Below are 21,609 nucleotides of genomic sequence, written 5' to 3'. Positions count from 1 at the left end.
ATGTGACTGCTTTGGAATTTCTTTCCTACCTATAAATCAGTCAAGTTCATGCCTGGGTCAGATTACTTTTTCCATTTCAGAAATTCAAGCTGAAATTATTAGCATTAGATGAAGCAAAAGAGTAATTAAATGACACCGAACTTGCTGTCTAAACAGACTACCCTAAAGTATTCCTGTCCTTCATTTTGTCCCACCATTAAGAAAAGTTCTACTTCTTTTAAGCAACCAGTTTCTGTTGGGCCTTTAAGACACTTTTCACTATTTAGAGAGTGATTGAGAGGCAGAAGTGAGTACTGGGTGAACATTGGGCCTTTGAGTCGACCTGCTCGCTATAATAAGCCCCTTCAGTGTTGTTCTGAGTCCTTACGATTCCATTCTGGAGGCAGATTCAAATGCTCCAGCCCCACTTGCAAGAGCAGAGTTTCCTACAGTGACCTTCCAAAGAGAATAAAAAGAAATGGAGAGGGCCAAGACTGGGGTGCTCACTTGCAGAAAGGGCACTGCCTCTCTAAGCAGCAAAGCCGGGAGGGTTGGTCATGTGTCTCAGAACCTTTCCCTGCTCATTCACTTGTTCATATCCAGACCAGGACAGCTGTGACTAATAAGGTAGGGGAGTCCCTGGAACCCATGCCATCAGAAGTGAGGTCACTTAATAACCTCCTGCCCACTGCTCTACCTAAAGGGGAACACCTTTGCAGTGAATCATGTAAGCAGTGATGTTTATATGTACCTTGCCTGCTCTGGCCTATTAGAATTGCCCCACCTGACAATTGTCCTTCCTAAGCAATCAATCAGCTAGTCCCTTCGTATCATCCCCAAGACTCCTACACAGCAGAGTCCTCACCCACAATCAAGGAGCTTCCATGAAACTTTTATTCGCGTAGCAGCTTTCCATACAGGAAGAGACAATTATGCCCCCTTTGGAGAGGAACTGGGGCCAGGTTTCTCATTATCCATGTCATCTTCTGAGCTGCCTTGAAACTTGGACAGCATGGGTGTGTCAAAAACAGACGGTGTGGATTTCATGTCGGAAGGGCATGCCTTTTGGAGAGAAGGTTTGAGATTGTTCCCAAGAGGCCTAAAACGAGAAATGATTTCCAGTGAGGATCACCAGGAGAAGTAATGTGATTGGTAGATAACACCTGGAACCTATTCCTATTTGTTCGGTACAAGTAGCTGAGCATTGGTGAAAAGGGTCACAGCACTCCTCAGACATAACTGATAAATTAGGCGAAGCCACAATCCTCTAATGATTTACATGATATACATACAAAGGACAATATGGTATGAAATGAATTCCCCATGGTCAGAACCTGCCTGCCAAGTGTATTATGGTGACCAAATGCACTACAGCACTTAACATTACCTCTTCTCCCACTCCCATGTAAGGATCTGATCATTGCTGAGTCAGTCCTGTAAACAGCATTGCTTCATTTGTTAGCACTTGAATGTAATGGATTGGAACCTTTCCCTTCCTAAGGAGGTTCTTGTCCAGAATAAGGCTGAGATGATGGGATTCCTTTCTGCTGAACATGATCCAACACAGCTGAAGGGGAAGCTTTACTATCATTGACTTCAGAGCAAGTCAGAGCCCTTATATGTAACCAAATTCCCCTTTCCATCCCCCAAAAGAAGACCCTACAGTGAGCCAAAAGGCCCTTCCCCAAGAGCCATATTCTCATCCCTTTGTCTATGTACTACCATGCTACATAGAAAGAGAAAAGAGATCAGAATCTGGTCCTGGTATAGCTGGTAACTAGTGAGACCTACCTTGAGAAATTGGTGTACCTCAGCTTATTGATGTGGTTACCAGCTTGAAGGGAGGTGTGAAAGCCACCAGGGTTCAGCACTATAGGATGCAGATCAACCATGCTGTTGGAAGACAAGGCAGTTAGACAGAGAACTAACACCACTGCAAAACTGCATGGTGCCCTGTTGTTCACCCTAGTCCTCTGAGGCCCAGGGGAACCTGAGAGGTGAGATGAAGCAGTCCTATAGCACCAGACAAAAGGGAAGTGTTCCCTGTATCACGCTGACCAGGCTGTAGAAGGAATAACATTACATGGGCTGGAAAGCCTCTAGGGTGTGACCACCCTACACCGGACAAGTGCTCTGCTTCCCTCCAGCTCCATCACACGTTCACTTTCCGCCACCCCATCACCTATAGGAAAGTGGGGACGTGCTTCTTCTCTTCCTTGCTTTCTCACACTTCCCTAGCCAGTACTGACCCTCCCCAATGCCTCAAACCTTTTTGGGTTCATTGTTGACACGCCAGACCAAAGGTGCTTCAGGTCAGTGTTTGAAACTGTTGTTCTGTCCATCTATTGGAAATTAAAGTACTTGTTAGGCAGCAATACAAGCAGGGTTTCTTCACAAGCAAGCTAGCTAACCAACCCCGCACTCGGTGCTGCTGCTGGGAAAGGCTAAAGCCGGGATGGAGATGCTGAAGCCTCCAAGAATGAGCATTCCTACCCCATTCTTTACAGGGCTCCTGCTGGGGGGCTGGAGTTGGAGTAGCTGTGAGCTCCCCCAGAGCCAGGGCTCCTGCCCCTAGCAGAAGCTAGGCTGGGGTAGCTACTGAGAGAGGACTTCTTCTATTGGGAGAACCTTGCTTCCTGCTCCGGTCAGAGGCTCTTGTATTAATGCCCGTGGTCAGTATTTACTCCACACTATAGAGGCCTGCAGCCTGAGACAGGTGCAGCACGTGGCTATAGTGAGGGTAGCAGTGGAGACCCCAAGCAGCCTGGAGCAGTGGTTCTCAAACTTTTTTATACTGAGGACTGGCAAACTCATTCAAAAAGTGTTAGTGGACTGGCACTGAAATATTTGCATACTCAATGTGGTGATTAATGTATTTGCATATTTGCATCTTCATTCTGGCAATTTTAAAGAGGTCACATGTTATTTTCAAGTGCATCTATACACACACAATACATGTCATTGTAACAAAGATTGTGGCTGTAAGTCACTGCCACGGGTGGCAGGAAAGCAGGTAAAACAGCAGTGTGAAGTTTCTGGGTCTAAAGCCGAAATGATGGGCACAATTAGCCACTCAGCTCTTTGTAACTCAAGATTATCCCCAATGACTATACTTTGATGAGTGACATCAAAGAGGAAGATGAGGGTTCAGGATAGTTGTGTTGTGTTTTGAGATGAGAGGCTCAAAGGGCCATGTTTTCAATCTATGCGGCCTTATTCAGTTACTTGAGGCCGCCTGTTGCCCTTCCCCTCTTATATGTGGCTACTTCAGGGGCTCAGGGCTTCCCTCACCCCCTGCCGTGTGCGGCTCCTTCTGGGGCCAGCTGGGCTGCATATCAATCACCGGTCTTGGAGCTGGGGCCACAGTGAGGCTGCCCCAGTAAGGACAGCCTTACTGTAGCTCCAGCTGTAGCACACCCAGCTACCAGCCACCACACTCACCCTGTTGCGCCATGCAGTGCAGAAGGGAATTCCCTTGGAACCCTAGGGGGCGGGACTAAAATGCTGGGGACGTGGCCTGGCAACATAAGGTGATTTGTCAAGCAGGGATTCGCAGTCCACTGACCAGTGGTTGGGAACCGCTGGCTTGGAGGACTTGCATGGTTTGAGGATACATCCTAAGGACCCCAAGGTCCTTAGGAACACAGTAGTGGAAGATCCAAGTACAAACCTGTTTGCTCATCAGTTCAGGAAAAGGTCCAAAGACCCTGGGCATGGTGAACATGGGAGGAACAGTGGAGCCAGAAGCTCTGGTATGGGAGGGACAGAATCCTCCCTCTGGAGCTTGCTTCTTTCCAGTCATTTGCCTTGGACATCGCATTTTCACAGCCTTTGCCGCTATGAGAAAAGAAAACAAAAGTACACCTCCAGAGTCTTTCAGACCAGCAACTTTCACTGCCCAGAAAAGCAGGCAGGATGCACTGTAGTTGTTCCGTTCTTGTGATACCATATATTTAAATATCAACCTTAGAGGGAGAATGGATGACTTGGTAATAGGCAATGGAGCCTCAGTCAGCTATTCTAATACTGCCCAGGTCAGTTATGATAGAACGTTACCAGTGCTTGCTGGCTGCTTGTGGCTCACAGGAAATAAACGTGAAGGGTCCCAGTCAAATTCCTAGAGGTTGTGCAGCCACATCACAACTGGCCACTCATGGGCCATCTCAGCAGAGAAGTCATGGAGACTGAATTTTTCCACCCTGGGCAGTTGTCCTTCCAGGCTAGTGAGGAGAAATGTTAGTGGGACAGTGAATCTAGGGAAAGAGGACTTTGTCCTCCAGGCCTGTCAATTTAGCACCTTTCACCAGTAATAAATTCAGAGAGGACATTCTCCTTAAAGCACCTGATTGCTCCCTGCCTAAAGACATTCTCCTTCTGAAAGGGAGCAAAACCCTGGTATGCTGGACATTCCCAGTGAATGCCTGTAGTAAAAACAGTTTTGATTTGTTGGATTTCAGTCTAATGCAGTGACGTTCCTGTTGGTCATTAAAATCCAAAAGGGACCCATTGATCTTGTTTATCCACCCGTCCTGCCTGCATCTTGGCTGTGGCAGGGTCCTTTCTCTTTGGCAGAAATCCCAGGCTGTGTGCATACGCACACACATGCACGTTCATATGCCCCCATACTCTGTAACCTATGGATCTTGAGTTTCTACAAATGTAGGAAATAATGACTGGTCTAGAGAAGTATTGTAGCTGTGTTGGTCTGAGGATATTAAAAGAAGAGATCTGTAAACTCAAAAGAACCTCTCTCTTACAAAAACAAGTTGATCCAACATAAGATATTGCCTCTCCCAACTTTGTGTCTGTAATATCCTGGTACCAACACTAGTGCAACTACACAAAAAACTGAAACATGGCTACAATATATTTGTGCATCATTATAGGTTGTTATAGTCTAGAGGGCAAGATTTTCATAAAGCCAGAGGCAAATATACACATCTACTATTTCTGTGATGACTAGCAAGACACACAATTAGCTCTTGGCATGTGTAGATACCCAAAATGCAAGTAAAACCTCAGTAGCTACCTGAGCATTTTTTGCTAACAACTCTGAAAATTAGACCCAATGCATTTTAAAATAGTAACACACTTTATATGAGTAGCTATGGCACCAGCTAGGGGAATATTTGTTTGATCTTGCCAACTGATTAGTTGGGAAGAGTAAACAGAAGAAATATCTATTTTTGTTTAAAAAAAAAAAGCCAGGACAGCCAGAAGACAGCTTAAAGAGGGAACCGTTTGGCTGAAACTGGACCTTCTTCTCTGTCTCGCTCTAGTCTCTCCCCAGATCCCTCAAAATTCTCATATTGACAAGGGGCTGTAAGAGGACATTCCAGTGGCTATTAGCCATCTGCAGCAGTTTTCTGGGTGTGCTCATTCCACAACAAAGGTGAGCCACTGTCCCCTCCAATAGGTGACAATTAACATCATCCATATTGTTCAAGTCAGCTGAGCTAATGCAGCTCAGAAGAGATGGCACCATTGGTGATGCACGGTGCAAGAGGGGAACAGAGTCAAACAAGTAAATCTAGTGCATACACAGCCTAGACAAACTGGTGGCAGGAGGGAGGTGAGGCAATGCTCCAATGCGAGGCTGGTGAGACATCAGACAGTGGAGCCAGAAGCTCTGGCACGGGAGACATAGGCTGAAATCAGACCATGACCCTCACTTCTTTATCATTTGAACATGATGCAACCTGCAGGGATTAATGATTGATGACGGAATTTAGGCACAGAGGTGGTACAATGGCTGCAATCAAGCTTTTCCTCTCGCTCTTTGTTGCCCTGTGTGCTTATTATTTCTACAGCGAGGAAACCTTATCTCCAGGTAAGGAAAGCCGGAGAGCTCCCTGGGAATTCACACCCAGAGCCATCCATCCGTAGTACAAATTGAGATGGCTGTCCCAGATCCTGCACTTTTGGGGGCCCGATGGTGGCCGCCCCACCTGTCCTATGGACAGGAACCAGGAGATTATGGGGGCTAGGTGCAGGCCCAGAGCATTCTGCTTTCTGCCGCTGCAAAGAAGGGGATGCAGGAGCAGTGGGTTGAGACAGAGCAGCACAGCCTGGGACAGGGTGGAGCAGGTTGCTAGGTCACTCCAGCTTCCACCGCCCACGTAGTGAATGGCGGGAGGGAGGGGGACATGACCCCTGCTGCCAGTGCACCAGGCCCCCCGTAATACCCCGGCCAAGCTGCTTGGGGAAGAACACAAGGGAATGGGGGTTGAGGAAGAGGGGGTTGCCTTGAACTCCTTGCCAGGGCACTGGGAGAGTTGCCCCAGACCCTACACCCTCCCCATAATGGCCCAGTTCACACCTCAGGCATAGAGGAGGGCTAGGAATAAACTAACCAGATCCTTTGCTGACTGCCAAAACTCAGCTGAAATCAGGACAGAAATTAATCTCTTTTTGTGGCCCTCTCACAAAAGATTATCTTAATTTGGTGATTACTATCAGCAGCCAACGCATTTGAAAATACTTCCCAAAACTAAGCTAGATCTATGACGATGATCTATTTAAGATGCATAAGGGAAGCTGGAGCTGAAAAACAAGAGGTGAACAGAGAGAAGATCCAATGTAAAAAGGGATAGCGAAGTAGGGAGTGTTTGGCTCCATCTCCACTGCACGGGCAAAGAGTTTAGACAAGGCAAAATGATGACAGAAAATGTACCCACCAATGACCTAAAGAAGCCAGATATTTTACTAAGGACATGCTATCACAATGGAAGATTATGGCTGCACTGATGATTTCCTCCAGGGATGGACATAGGGGGAACACTGATTCTGAGTAACAAAAAGACAGACCAGGGCTTGGGATAACCTTGTTTCAAAGGCCACAGAACCCGAATATCAGGAAAAGGAGAAAATACCTCTTTCTAAAAGGAGCCATTGAGAGAACCAACTTTCTGGTGCTTGCCATAAGCTCCCTCTGGCAACTGAAAACTACCGTAGGAGCAATGTGTTTGGGGAACATGCTTTCTGTAATAGTGGGCAAGGCCACATTTGCAGAGAGCTGCACTAGCTATTGGTACACCAAGAGCAATGTTGGAATCCCCATCGCTTGGGATATTTAAAGCAAATCTAATAAATGCTCCATATCCTATACTGGCAGGGAGAGGGACGGGGTGACTTAATGGGTCCTTTCTCCCTGACTTGTCCAATTACACATAAGTCCATATCACAAGTGGTTTTTGCTCCAAAAAGTCAGGCTGAGCAAAGATGTAATGACTCCACAAGTGTACAAACAAGATAGTGCCAGCAGTCAGACCTTCACAGACTAATAGTACTCCTGGGCTATGTCTACACTGGCAGGTTCTTGTGCAACAATGGCTGTTCTTGTGCAAGAATCTGCAGAGTGTCCACATGGCCCGCCTACTCTTGCACAAGAAGATTTACAGTACAGCGTGGTAAGAAAGGGCTCCTTGCGCAGGAGCTACACTCTTTTCTAATAGGTGTAAGCTCTCTTGCGCATGAGCTCTTGTGCAAGAGGGCAGTGTGGACATGTGGCAGGGGTTTCTTGCTCAAGAAAACTCTATGGCTACGTCTACACTGGCATGATTTTCCGGAAATGCTTATAACGGAAAAGTTTTCTGTTATAAGCATTTTCGGAAAAAGCGCGTCTAGATTGGCAGGATGCTTTTCCGGAAAAGCACTTTTTGCGTGCCAATGTAGATGTGCTTTTCCGCAAAAAAGCCCCGATCGTCATTTTCGCGATCAGGGCTTTTTTGCAGAAAAGAAATCTGTGCTGTCTACACTGGCCCTTTTCTGGAACAGTTTTCCGGAAAAGGACTTTTGCCCGAACTGGAGCAGCATAGTTTTTCCAGAAAAGCACTGATGATTTTACATTAGATTGTCAGTGCTTTTCCAGAAATTCAAGCGGCCAGTGTAGACAGCTGGCAAGTTATTCTGGAAAAGCGGCTGATTTTCCGGAATAAGTGGCCAGTGTAGACACAGCCTTCAGCTAAAATGGCCATCAGAGATTTCTTGTGCAAGAGAGCGTCCACACTGCCATGGATGCTCTTGCACAAAGCACATCTCACACATGGCAGTGTGGACATGTTCTTGCACAAAACTTCTTGCGCAAGAAGCCGCTAGTGTAGACATAGCCCTGGGGTATCACTACCTCCATTTTACAAATGAAAAGACAGGTCCTCTTCAATGGCATGTATTTCTGGGATTGAGAAAATCAGTCTTGCAATCCTTGGGCTCCCAGATGGCCAGGGTTTTAGGGAGCCAATGGAGCAATTTCCTGCTAACAACCTTTTAAACCTGCAGAAATGGTGCAAGGGAAGCGTGTGCTGGTGACTGGTTCAAGCACTGGGATTGGGGAACAAATAGCCTATGAGTTTGCACGAATGGGAGCCCACCTGCTCCTCACTGCCAGGAGGGAGAAGCAGCTCAAAGAGGTAAGACTCCTAAGGAAAGCATCCTACAGAAAGTGGAGAAGTGGGACATTTAGGCTTCTCTTATACCCCACTCTCCAATCTCACACAGAAGGATGCAAGGGTGGCCAAACCCCCTGGCCTCAAGAGAAGTCATGTTCACACCTGAGTCCAGGCCTTGACATGGCTTTGAGCATGCTGCTGCAAATCATTGCTTCTTTGCGCTTCAGCCCAATGTGATTCTTCAGCAGCATTCAGTTTCTTCTGTTTTGCATTAGCCTGAGCTCATGCCCCATCCATTAACTTGGAGAGAACTGGAGCAAATAGCTGTACACTCTACTCTGTGCTATGAAACAGCTACAATGCGGAAGCCTGCTGCAGTGTCAGGTTCTTTGCTGAAAGCTTTTCTCTTTCCTCTTCAGGTGGCACAGAAGTGTCTGGAACTGGGGGCAAGTTCTGCTAGATATGTGGTGTCCGACATGAACAACTTGATTTCAGCCCAGAATGTCATTGAAGAAGCCAGAAACAAACTGGGTAAAACTTGCATCTCTTCCCTCCTTGTATTTGTACTCCTGGGACAGGGAAGGAGCTATTCTCCTGGGCTACCCACTCCAATTGCTTGTGCTGCCATTCTCTGAAACAGGGTACTCCATTATTTTGCTAACAGGAAAAAGCCTAACCTTCCTAGGGGTTAGCCCAGCCATGTGGATTCCCAGACACTGATTCCTATACGGTTGGTGGAGATCTCTTTTTAACAGCTAGTTACTTTGCTGGGCTTCCACACAATGAGAACTTCTCCATGCACCAGTTGGGAAATCCCAACACTAAACCTCATTGGTGGCAGGGCAGCTTCACTGGGAAGTTGAACAGCCATTAATGTTATGCCATCACCAATGTTGAGGCCCTCTGTGGAAAAGGTGGCTTGCTTTAATCAACAGCTATTGCTTCATCCCAAGCTGCTTGTGCTCTGTGTCAGATGGAATAAGCCCCATCTCTCAGAATGGAGTACTTAACTAAGCTCTGAGTAGCTGCAGGCAAGTTACACAGTGAAAGATGGGTCAGACGAATGCGGCAAAGGCTGAATTGTGAGTGAGGCAGGCATCCAGCAGTTTGCATATAGGAGGAAAAAGCAGAGCCTGACAGCACATGCCTAAGATGGCTCTGCTGGCATATGCCATCACAAGCATTAGAAGGAAGTTATGGGAATAGTTAATGTGCATCCGACTCTGGGGAACAAAGGTGGGAGTTAGCTTGGGACCAAAGCTGACAATATCAGAGTCCAGTTCTCTTTTAAATCTGTGGGAGTTCAGCTATTGATTTCAGTGTCAGCAAGTCCAGCTTCAGCTAAGAAATTTTTTTGATGAAATGTGTGTGGATTCCAGGGCAGATCCCCTGATACTGGTGGGACTCTGATTCGGAACGACTAATCTTGTGAAGGGGAGAGTTCAGACAGTGTACCACATCCACCCTGATCCAAGAACAGATGCCCATACTTGACCTGAATCTGTATTCCCCTTATCTTTCAGGGGGTCTCAACTACCTGGTTTTGAACCATGTTGGGGGAAGCGGCGGGTTTCGCTTATTCCAAGGAGACATGGCAACTGTGACCAGTTCTATGACTGTCAACTTCTTGAGCTATGTCCAGCTGACAGTTTCTGCAATGACCATGCTGCAGGAGTCTCAGGGCAGCATCATTGTCATATCCTCCATGAGTGGTAAGGAAGGCTGCTCCTCTCGGTAACCAATGAACTCATCCAACCTGCCTGCTCTAAGTCAAACCAATCTCAGAAATAACAATGCTGGTGGCCCCCTCCACAGAAAACACCGCTAGTTACAACCACAGCCAATCTCTTCCTGCCAGTTACAAGGGGGTTTTGTTCCAGAGAAGTTTTGTTAATGCTTTGGTGGCCAAGGATGAGTAATTACACTTCTCCTCCAAATCTGTCTTCCAAAATGCTCTCTACAAACTGTTCACTGGGGTTACATCTACACTGCAGGAATTTGTCGGCAGAGGCAATACAAATGAAACATTCATTAGCATTTCTCGCGCTCTCATTTGCATAGTCTCTTCCGATCCTTTTTGCAGAAGAGGTTTTTGCACAAAAACAAGCAGTGTAGACGGGGCCATTTTGCGCAAGATCCCTTCTGCCTCAGAAAAACAGGTATACAGGATCTTGTGCAAAAGGGGTTTTGCCCCATCTACGCTGCATTTTTTTTCCGCAAAAACATCTTCCGCAGATAGGATCAGAAGAGACTATGCAAATGAGAACACGAGAAATGCTAATGAGCACTTCATTTGCATTGCCTCTGCCGACAAATTCCTGCAGTGTAGACATAGCCTGGGATCATTCACCCATCACTGAAATGCAGCTTTCCTGAAGGTTTAGTCTGAGAACTGACTCCATGCAGTGAAGAGGGCCACCTACCAAATAATCAACTCTACAGGTGTCCACGGGAGGTCTCCTCCCATGTACTGACATGCCCTGACACTGTTTAGCTTGTGCAGGGTTATCCCATCTAATAGAAGATATGTTTGGTTTCCGAGGTTGTCAGTTATGCAACAGAAAAATCATCTGAACTGTATCATTGGACCTACAGGAGAAACTCCAGTTTGTCCTCTGACAGCTCCACTGACCTAAAACCATTCCCTCAGCGAATCGTTTCCTGAGGGGAATTTCTCAGCCATGTCTATTGCTTTGATTCTTTTCAGGTCGCATAGGAACCCCATTCACCCTTTCATACTCTGCTGCCAAGTTTGCTCTGGAAGGTTTCTACAGTTCGCTACGCAGGGAGCTGCATCTTCAGCAGATCAATCTCTCTGTCACAATTGCTGTGCTGGGATACATTGACACAGGTAAAACAGAGCTGCTACTCTCTCCTGGGCAGACCTAATCATTAGGCTGCAACACGCAGTGCAGAAGGGGTAAGCATAATCCAGATGTATGTTGGTTAATGTAAAGTAAAGCACATTGGAAAAAATAATCCCAACTACACAAACAATTCGATGAGAACTAATTTAACTACAACTACTCAAGAGGGAGATCTTAGAGTCATTGTGGATTGTTCTCTGAAAACATCCACTCAATGTGCAGCAGCAATCAAAAAAGCAACAGAATGTTAGGAATCATTACAAAAGGGCTAGAGAATAAGAGAGAGAACATTTTATTGCCTCTATATAAAACCATGTTATGCCCACATCTTGAATACTGCAAACAGATGTGGTCACCTCATCTCAAAAAAGTTATATTGGCATTGGAAAAGGTTCAGAAAAGAGCAACAAAAATGATTAGGGGTTTGGAATGGATCACATATGATGAGAAAAAGATTAAAAAGACTTGAACTTTTCATCTTAGAAAAGAGGAGACTAAGGGGGGATATGATAGAGGTCTATAAAAGCATGACTGGTGCAGAAAAAGTGAATAATGAAACGTTATTTACCTATTCTCACAATATAAGAACTAGGGGTCACCAAATAAATTAATAGGCAGCAGGTTTAAAACAAACAAAAGGAAGTTTTTCTTCACTCAGTGCACAATCTGTGGAACTCCTTGCCAGAGGATGTTGTGAAGATTAGGTCTTTAACAGGATTCAAAAAAGAACTGGATAGGTTCATGGAAGTTAGGTCCGTCAATGGCTATTTTCCAGGATGGGTAGGAATGGTAGCCTCTGTTTGTCTGGAAATGGATGACAAGAGAGGAATCACATGATGATTACCTGTTGTGTTGCTATCCTCTGGGGCATCTAGTATTGGCCACTATCGGCAGACAGGATACTGGACAATATGGCCGGTCTTATGTTCCTATGTTCTTTGATGTTGAAAGAGAATATCAGGGGGATAAGGGGAAGTCGGGAGATTTATTACATGATGATGATATTATGAGCTATAGAAAAAGTTTGGGAGTTGATTCCTGCAGTTCAAAGAGTTTATGCTCCCCAGTGTACCCAGATGCACCCTATTTAATCTGGGAGAAGAGAAGGAAGGAGATACTTCATGTGATAATTGTTCTGTTTATCTCAGACAATGCTGTGAAAATCGTCGGTGATAAAATCACCATGAAAGCAAATCCCAAAGAAGAGTGTGCACAGGTAGTGGTGCGGGCCGGTGTGCTGCGACATCGAGAGGTCATATATCCTTACTGGAGCCAAAAGCCTTTGCTGCTGCTGAAGGAATGGATACCAGGCCTGCTGGAAAGGCTGTTGGACAAATTCTTCATCATGGAAAATATCCATTAAGCCCCAGGGAAGTTCAGTTTCACATGTAAGCACAATAAAACAAAAATCCTGATCAAGCAGTGGGGCCAACTCAGATGCTAGACTCATTTTTGCGCCGGACCATAATCCTTCCAAAGTGCATGGAGAGCATTGCCTTACGTTATAGGACAGGGACAGCTAAGATGAGCTCCAATATACACTCCTCAGGGCTTCACGGGCAAGCCACTGCCCCATCCTGCTTCACTTTAGCATCTGGAGATCTTGATAACTTTCAGCCTCCTTCAGTCAGACTGTAACCCCCAGCCTGGCCTGAGGTGCATGTGCGCTACCACCGGCTATCTGCAATTCCATATGTTAGACCCCAGAGTGGGAATACAGAGAAAGCATTTCCCCATGAAGAGCTGTCCTTGCCCGGCTCATCTAAGTCGTTTCAAATTATTGGTTGAATTACCAGTTGTAAGAACCCTTGCCTCTGGGCAGGCTGCAGAGCTACTGCCTGCCAGTTAGATCAGAATGATGAGGGAACAGTCTTTCAATTTCTCTATTACAAACTAGGGATGTAATAGTGCAGTCGATTAATCCATTAACCTAGAAGCAGGTTAATGCTATAGACTACACACATTTTCCCTTGCCTCCCCACCCTTAATTTTTTTATCAGGCTGGCCAGCAACCTGGCTCAGTCCTGGCTTGTGATGGATCCAGGACCTACCCCTTGCTATGAATCTGCATTTAAAGTGTATTAGGAGCTGAACAGGCAGGCAGACGGGTTCAGTCCCGACTCTCACCGGGTCTGGGAGCTCAGACCTCCCCTGGACAGAGGCAGCAGCATGGGGTGACAGGCAGCTGGTTTTTAAACTGGCTGGTTTTTAAACTGATACAGAGGTAGCAGCGCAGAGTGGTAGGGAGCTCCTCAGGAGTGGGGCCAGAGCACACGGGCTATAACTGACTATAGAATAGTTGAGTAACTGATAAAAATTCATGAGGTTAATTGACTATTCAATTAGCTGATATTTAACATCCCTATTTCAAAATACAATACACACTAGGGAACTTTTAGTGTGCATCAGCAGGATCCACAAGCATAGTTAAGTGTGCAGCATGCTCAAGTGCCATAACTTGATATCCCAGCTTACCTCACAGGGGTTGTGTACAAACACGCGTGCACGCACGCATGTGCGCACACACACACACAGCATAGCAGTCATTAATCTAACAAGGAGGCAGAAGGAATGAAAAGGACACATCAGAGCTATGTCTTAGACTGGGGTGAAAAATGTCCATCAGAATCCAAACACGCTACTTAACAAACAATTACATCTGATATTTCTAGAGCATCTTTCATCCCAGACAACCCAAAGTAGTTTACAAACTTTTATGCATAAACCACCACTAAAACCCAGACAGCTCTGGGGTAGGAGAGTGGGTAATAGGCACACAACTGGTGCAGAGTGAAAGGGAAATTTTGGATCAGGATAATGAGGTAAACTGTGGAAGCTGTGTACTCCAGGCACTACACATGGAAACAGAAGTCTCTGAACCATTCACAGACTTGTTGCCAGGGCTGGACGGAGGCATGGGCAAGCCAGGCAGCTGCCCAGGGCGCCAACTAATGGGGGGCGCCTGATGGCAGCTGTAAGGGATGTGCAGCGTCACTTACAGCTGCCATCAGATGCTGCATGCCTGGCTCCTGCAGCGCCGGCTCTGTGGCGCTGGCCAGCAGCGCCCTTCCCCCCATGGCCGCGGGGCCCTGCACGGCCCGGCGCGTGCCCCAGCAGCACTGACCGGGCCAGGCTGGGCAGCGCATGCACCGTGCATCCTGGCGGCGGGCCTGCGCACCCTGGGTGGTGCGGGCCCGCGCATGCGCCGTGTGCCCAGGGGTGGTGCCTGGGCCCAGGGCGCCAAAAGGGCTTGGGCCAGCTCTGCTTGTCACCAACTCACTGAACTTCACAAAGTCACTTCACATCCCTGTGCCTCAGGGATGAAAGTAACTTAAATTTCTAACAGATACTGTCCTATCACAACCCACCCACCCCCTTGCGGGGGCCTTAGGACAGTGGGGATGAGGTGCGACAAAACAGTACCTGTACGAAATTTAAGTGTGGGGGTGGAGTGTGGGTGCTTAGGCCATAGGAACGGGGGCTGAGGGTGTAGGAATTAGGACAGGGGGCTGGGGACATAGGGGCTGTATCTACATTGGCACCCTTTTCTGGAAAAGGGATGCTAATGAGACCAGTTGGAATTGCAAATGCCGTGGGGGATTTAAATATCCCCCACGGCATTTGCATGAACATGGCTGCCGCTTTTTTCCGGATCGGGGTTTTGCCGGAGAAAAGCGCCAGTCTAGACGGGATCTTGCGGAAAATAAGCCCTTTTCCGCAAGATCCCTTATTCCTACTTGAAAGTGAGTGCCCCACCATTCTCACTGCAGCCGAGTGCCCCAGCCAGCCAGCCGACTTCTTGCTTTCACTGTCTGCTGTGCCTATTTCTTCATCAGTAACTAGAGTTGCCAGATAGTTTAACCAAAAATACCAACACACGCGCCCTCAAAAAAAAACCAAAACACAGAGGAAAAAATTCTGTTGAGGAAAAAAAAGGAGGAGACCAAAGGTGTTGAGCAAAAAAAAAAAAAGAGTTGTTAAGCAAAAATAAATAAAAAAACCCCCAGCATGGCCCCTTTAATACTTTTGAGGCTTTTTGGCCCTAACAGGCAGCCGGTGGCTACCCACCATCTTGCCTCCCTGTGCTGGGCCGGACAGCTCCCCTGTGGAATCTGATAAGCTGCCAGGATTTTCACCTTCTGGCCAGGAAAAAATCAGAAAATACCGGATATTTTAGGTGTCCAGTATTTTCTGAATGTTTTTACCGGACAGAAAGTGAAAATACTGGATGGACTGTCTGGTTCAATACCGGACACTTGGCAACTCTATCAGTAACAGAGATAGTACGGCTTATCCCCCCGTAAACCATTCAGATCTATGAATAAAAATCAAAAGACACTAGTTTAAATTAAACTGCCTCAGAAATATGAAGGGTGGAGTCAAGCCTGGTGTTCAAAGAGCTAAACTACTTCAAGATTTTGCTTAGACTCCTGAATTATCCCTTCCCTGTAGGGAAAGGCGTTGTTATAACATTGCTATATGCAATATGCCTATGGTTGAGAGGAGAAACCAAGAAGGGAAACTTCCTAGAATTGTTCTGCAGGCTTAAATGGAGACTGAAGCACAGGGATTACCCCGAGCATAGTTGTTCACTTTCTGCATGTCTCGTTTCAGCTGCATCACCTTCTCTTGCATCTCCGCAATCCCCACATTGTTACAGTAATTCATCTCTCCCTGAAGTGTCCAGAAAAACTTGGCCTAGAAAACAACATTGGGGGGGAAAGGCAGGGTAAGGCACAGCTGTTTGCCTCTGCAGTGAATGCTGCTAATAACCAAAGTGTACTCTCCAGTATCTCACATATCAGCTCTTATGACTCTGATATTGTTTGTTCTTCCCACGGCTTCCATCCCTGCCTCAAGTACAGGAACAGAGTAACTAGGCTCTGTGTGCAATGGGAGTGTTAGTGATTTGAAATCACAAGAGTGGCATTAAGCTATCTTTTTTACCCTATTCTGATGATGAGTAGGGGTGTGCCTTCCCCTGGTTCCCCTGTGTAAACTGCAGCAGTCTGTGGACTACTCTAACATTCTGCTTCGCACAGCCCCATATGAACCTGGTTAAGCAGAGAACAGCTGAAGTCCTAAGCAGTCTGGTCATTCCTTCAATGCACTCCTATGCTATGAACCAGGAATGATGGGGGGAGGGGGGGGTCACAATACAACAGTACCTGTTAGGGGTGTAAGCAACTAATCGACTATCGGATAAGCAAAAGCTTATCGGATAGTCGACACACTGGTCTACTAGTCGCTTCCGCCATCTCCTTGCTGCCTCTATTAGAATGAAACCGGGGGAGTGGGGGAGTGGAGGGATGCTGGGGGAGCCGGTTTAAAAGCACTCCCCCCTTAAAAGCACCGGGAGAAGAGGCAGGGGTGCATTGGGTGGTGTTCCAACTTTGAAATGTACAAGAGTCCCTGCTGGGGCTGTTGTACATTTCAAAGCGGAAGCACTGCATGGAGCTTGGGGCAGCAGGGGCTCTTGTGCATTTCAAAGATTGAAATGCCATGTGGAGCCCAGGGTCTTCATGGAGCCCGAGGTTAGTGGGAGACTCCCCGCTGGCCCCAGGCTCCATCTGGTGTTTCAGTCTTTGAAATGCACAAGAGCCCTTGTTGGGGCTTTTGTACATTTCAAAGGCGGAATGCTGCACTAGAACTTATTGACTAACTGAACAGTCGAAGCCCATCGACTATTCGATTAGTTAATCAAAATGTAACATCCCTAGTACCTGTAAAACCAGAGTTTTTGCACTGGTCAGGCAACTCCCTGGACAAGGGGCAGTCTCAGGGGAGTATTTACACTCATTTTAAGGCTCGTTTACACACCAGGGCAGTGACATAAAGAGTTGTCAGGTGCCTTCAGCCTTCCATTAGACTTACATGGGTTGTAATGAAGGGAAACTTAATGTCACAGAGCAGATAGAGAGCTACAGAGTCTGAGTCAACCTAAGGATCCTTTACTATAGGGAAAAGGAGGAAATACAATAGCTTCAGTGTCACTTATTCTGTCAATTCCAAATGCTATTCCCTGCACTCTCCCCCAGCAAACAAACTAACACCCAAACCTTCAAAAACTGTATTCTTCCATGATGTCAGGGGAATTTGCTCCTATAATTTGCCACTAGTGGAAATCAGGATTCCTATTGATAGGCTAAACATATATCACCACAACCTGTTATTTCAATAACATTTAACTCCACTTATGCCCTGGATCACTCTGAAAATTGTGATCTGAGAATAATCTGAAAACAGATAGAGACTAGAGGGCTGGTCTCAAGATAGCACTTCATTCTCTAGTCCCAGAAGAAATTGGTTCAGGTAAAGTGATGGTGCTACATCTAGGTTTTTCTATGCTGGGGACAGGGGTGAATCCTGAGAGGACTGAAGGTTTCAGGAAAGCTGATGTACCATTTGAAAAAGAGACTTTTTCCTCCTCTTGTGGCACAGACATCAGCAATCTAAGGAAAAACAGGAAAGGAGTGGTGGTGCAAAACTACAAGGTGATTTGTCTCATTACTAGAGCAGTCAGAATTCATGGCTCCAACTCGAGACACACTCTACGGCTGTGTCTAGACTGCGTCTCTTTTCCGTAAAAGGGATGCAAATTAGACACATCGCAATTGCAAATGAAGCGGGGATTTAAATCCCCCCCGCTTCATTTGCATAAACATGGCTGCCGCTTTTTTCCGGCTCGGGGTTTTGCCGGAAAAAAGCACCAGTCTAGACGGGGTTCTTTCGGAAAATAAAGCCTTTTCCGAAAGATCCCTTATTCCAAGGCCTGTGATCCCGCCTGTGAACATGGAGCTAAGGCCTCTGCTGGGATCGATCGGCCCAAGGGAGGCTGGGCTCAGCGGGGCTCATTCCAGCCTCCCCAGCTCTGTGCCCTCCTCATGCGCTTGCAGAGATCTCCCCATGCAGCTGGCCTTTCCTAGACCTTCGTGGTCGAGAGAACTGGACTCACGGGGCGGACTGGGGCCAGAGTGGAAGAAGTAGAACTGAGAGCTGTAGTAGGTTGTTATCCTCCCGGTGGCCCACGTATGCACCTTGCGGCCAGAGGCATGCTGGGAATCAGGGAGGTGGGCTCAGAGATGAGGAAGGCCGAGCTGCCTGGGTAGGTGCAGATAGTGCGTGGAACTCTTACAGCTACGGTCCAGGCAGGGACTGATTAAAACCCCCACGTGCCGCCTGGCTCCAGCCAGCCGCCCTTCCAAGGGATAAGGGATCTTTCGGAAAAGGCTTTATTTTCTGAAAGATCCCCGTCTAGACTGGCGCTTTTTTCCGGCAAAGCTCCGAGCCGGAAAAAAAGCAGCAGCCATGTTTATGAAAATGAAGCAGGGGGGATTTAAATCCCTGCTTCATTTGCAATTGTGATGTGTCTAATTTGCATCCCTTTTATGGAAAAGGGATGCAGTCTAGACACAGCCTAACTGTAATTCCTGATAAAATCTCCCTCCACCCAATAATCTCAGATATTTTGGAAGAGGAGGGGAAAGCTGTTAGCCAGGAAGGCAATGCAGGTACCTTTAAAAATGATGCCAGGCCAGCTGCCTCTTTCTCCATCTGCTTCCGCTTTCGCATGACCCTCTCACAGATCCCTGGGTTTTGCTCCATGTTTCTATACAGTTCCTGTAGGCACTGCTCAGTGTAGGATAAAGATTGTCCTTCAAAGTCCTCGGGGGAAATCAGCTTGCAGAATGTTATACTGAGGGGATACTCATTGTCAAACTCATCCAAGGTCTCCATCCTACTCTTCCCTAAAGAAAGGCAGGCAGTAAAGCTACCCTGAATGGGAATGGGAGCCAGAAGAGTATCTTCCTTTTAAAAAGCAGAGACTTCTGGCCCTTCCCATTCTAGGCCCTGACACATGAGGATATGGATTGCTGCTGTTGCAGGAGCCTACCCTAGTGTCAGTCTCTCCTGGCGAGGATCTGTGTAGGGAATATAAGCTGCTGAAGTTCCCAGTGGCTTTGTGATAGAATACCCACCCACAGGAAAATAAGGTGAGAAGTGATCCTCTTGGGCAGAGCTTCTCTGTAAGTTCTTGTGCATACAGGACCATTTTTCCAAGGGCAGTGCTGGGATCCTGACCTGTGTCTCATTTGAAGCATGTGACTTTCAATTGATGAGAATGCTGGCTCAGTGCCAATGAGGTGCCAAGTTCCCTCTTCCAAGAGACAAAGGTATCTACAGAACAAACCCCATTAGGGTGTCCTGCCCCACAGAGTGAGGTACAACCCTCATCTCTTAGTGCCCCATGGGATACGTAGGTGTCACAGAGCGAGAGGCCATGCGTAACAGGTCCATTGAACACTAGAACTGAAAGGGAATTTGGGAGGTCAACTCCAGTCCCCTGCTATCACCAAGCTTCAGCTAGATCATCCTGGACAGATGTCTGACTAACCTGCTCTTAAATATCTCCTGCGATGGAGAGTACACAACCACCCCAGGCAATTTATTCCAGTGTTTAACCACCCTGACAGTTTTTCATAATGTCCAACCTAAACCTCCCCTGCTGCAGTGTAGGCCCATGGCTTTCTCCTGTCATCATAGGCCAAGAAGAACAATTTTTCCCCTCCTCCTTGTAAACCCCTTTTACATACTTGAAACCCACTCTCACGCCCCCTCTCAGGTGTCTCCTGTCTAAACACAACCCATAACCACCGGTAGGGCAGGACTGGCCCATGACGACCCCACACCCACTCCCCCTTTCATTAGTGATAGAGATGCAGCCGTGTTAGTCTGGTCTAGCTGAAACAAAAGACAGAACTACCGTATTTTCCGGCATATAAGACGACTTTTTATACTAAAAAAATCCCCCAAAAATTGGGGGTCGTCTTATAAGCTGGGTATAAACATACAGGCAGTCCCCAACTTGCAGGTACGAACGGGGCTTTTCTCGCCCCGGAGGACACGGACTGCGGGACCTCATGGTCCCGCCGCCCGTGTATTCCGGGGCGAGAAAGCTGCTCCGTGTCTCCCTGGTCTGCAGATCAGGAAGACGTGGAGCAAAGCTGCGGAGGGGCTCCGGCAGTGGGGCAGCCCAGGCGCGCCTGGGCTGCCCCGCTGCCCGAGCCCCTCCGCGGCTTTGCAAAGCCTCGGGGGAAGCCGGCAGTGGGACAGCCCAGACGCGCCGCGGCTGTCCCGCTGCCGGCGTCCTCAGAGGCTTTGCTCCCGGTGTCCCTGGTCTGCTGGAGACGGTCCCCAGCAGACCAGGGGCACCGGGAGCAAGGCCACAGCCGCGGCGGGGTCCCGTGCCTTTGAGGCTTTGCCAGAGCTTTGCTTTGCTCCCCGTGTCCCTGGTCTGCTAGTGCGCCCCCCCCCCCCCAGCAGACCAGGCTTTTGTTGTGGACCCTGGGGCAGAGCAGCTGGGGTGCTGCAGGTTGGCCTCTTAAGGGGGGGTAGTCTTATACGGCGAGTATAGGCGAAAACCTATGTTTTAACTAGAAAATTAGGGAGTCGTCTTATACGCCCAGTCGCCTTATACGCCGGAAAATACGGTATGCAGCACTTTAAAGACTAACAAGATGGTTTATTAGGTGATGAGCGTTCGTGGGCCAGACCCACTTCCTCAGATCAAATAGTGGAAGAAAATCAGCACAACCATCTATACCAAAGTGATACAATCAAAAAAATGAAGGCATGTGAAATTGACAAATCAAATTTTAGGACAGAGTGGGGGTGAGGGGGGAAGGTTAGTGTCTCTGAGGTAATGACATAGGAGTGATAATAGGGGAAGTTTCTGTGAGGCAACAACATGAGGGGTGATAACTGGGGAAGCTTTGGTATAGATGGTTGTGCTGATTTTCTTCCACAGTTTGATCTGAGGAAGTGGGTCTGGCCCATGAAAGCTCATCACCTAATAAACCATCTTGTTAGTCTTTAAAGTGCTGCATAGTCCTGTCTTTTGTCCCCCCCCCCCCATTCACTGACAGGCAAGGGGGCCACCCAGTCCCTGGGGAAACTGGCACTGACAGCCCAGGGCTAGTGACAGGGGAGGGGGGGGCCCAGCAGATGGAGGGAAAGGAAATGGATCCGTTTCTATAACCCTGCTTACTCTGGGGGGGGGGAAGTGGGGGGGGGCTGCCAGGGGAAATTTCCTATGGGGGTGGGCAGTGAAGGGGGGGGGTCTACGTCTCCTGAGGGGGAGGGAAAGTGGACACGTGACTCCTGGTCACCCCTACCCCGGAAGTGGGCGGGGCTGACGAGCTCCCTGTGCCCGTGGGGAAGCGGCAGTTCTTGCAGGCTCGGCGGCTCCCGGAACACGTGTCGCTCCGCGGCCCCATGTGGGGGGGGGAGGGGAGGTGGGGCGCGTGAGCCGCACACGTGACAATGCGGCAGTGTGACGGTTGGCAGGGCGGGAGCGCGCGTCGCCCCGCCCCGCC

General features: G+C 47.9%; 2 protein-coding genes across 3 annotated transcripts; one reads left to right on the top strand and one right to left on the bottom strand.

Moving 5' to 3' along the window:
- Positions 1-850: 850 nt before the first annotated feature.
- On the bottom strand, positions 851-21,562 carry LOC112546813 (uncharacterized). Of its 2 annotated transcripts, XM_075898115.2 has the most exons (7): positions 21,409-21,555; positions 18,749-18,981; positions 15,808-15,931; positions 3,650-3,816; positions 2,248-2,321; positions 1,771-1,872; positions 851-1,078 (listed from the first exon to the last, which is right to left on the bottom strand). In XM_075898115.2, exons 2-7 carry the CDS (start codon positions 18,968-18,970, stop codon positions 910-912), a joined length of 858 nt encoding a protein of 285 aa, XP_075754230.1. In that variant the 5' UTR covers positions 18,971-18,981; positions 21,409-21,555; the 3' UTR covers positions 851-909. The 2 variants fall into 2 exon arrangements, with proteins under 2 accessions (XP_075754230.1, XP_075754231.1); XM_075898116.2 differs by lacking the exon at positions 18,749-18,981 and having other exon boundaries at positions 21,409-21,562.
- LOC102459410 (hydroxysteroid 11-beta-dehydrogenase 1-like protein B) lies at positions 5,651-12,655 on the top strand. The gene is made up of 6 exons (XM_006129068.5): positions 5,651-5,809; positions 8,257-8,387; positions 8,786-8,897; positions 9,890-10,078; positions 11,074-11,217; positions 12,382-12,655. The coding sequence occupies exons 1-6, from the start codon at positions 5,698-5,700 to the stop codon at positions 12,594-12,596; spliced, it is 903 nt and encodes a 300-aa protein (XP_006129130.4). The 5' UTR covers positions 5,651-5,697; the 3' UTR covers positions 12,597-12,655.
- Positions 21,563-21,609: the final 47 nt, after the last annotated feature.

Source organism: Pelodiscus sinensis, chromosome Z, assembly GCF_052426305.1.
Source record: "Pelodiscus sinensis isolate ZL-2025 chromosome Z, ASM5242630v1, whole genome shotgun sequence".
In the NCBI taxonomy this organism is placed as follows: domain Eukaryota; kingdom Metazoa; phylum Chordata; order Testudines; family Trionychidae; genus Pelodiscus; species Pelodiscus sinensis.
The sequence above is the reverse complement of the archived record's forward strand: the minus strand, read 5'-3'. Positions and strand labels throughout refer to the sequence as shown.

Coding starts and splice junctions, on each gene's coding strand:
- LOC102459410 (XM_006129068.5), top strand. CDS start 5,698: ATGACGGAATTTAGGCACAGAGGTGGTACAATGGCTGCAATCAAGCTT. Junction 8,388..8,785: donor GGGAGAAGCAGCTCAAAGAG/GTAAGACTCCTA, acceptor TTTCCTCTTCAG/GTGGCACAGAAGTGTCTGGA. Junction 8,898..9,889: donor AGAAGCCAGAAACAAACTGG/GTAAAACTTGCA, acceptor CTTATCTTTCAG/GGGGTCTCAACTACCTGGTT.
- LOC112546813 (XM_075898115.2), bottom strand. CDS start 18,970: ATGGAGACCTTGGATGAGTTTGACAATGAGTATCCCCTCAGTATAACA. Junction 2,322..3,649: donor CTGAACTGATGAGCAAACAG/GTTTGTACTTGG, acceptor AATTTCCAATAG/ATGGACAGAACAACAGTTTC. Junction 1,079..1,770: donor AGGTACACCAATTTCTCAAG/GTAGGTCTCACT, acceptor TTCTCGTTTTAG/GCCTCTTGGGAACAATCTCA.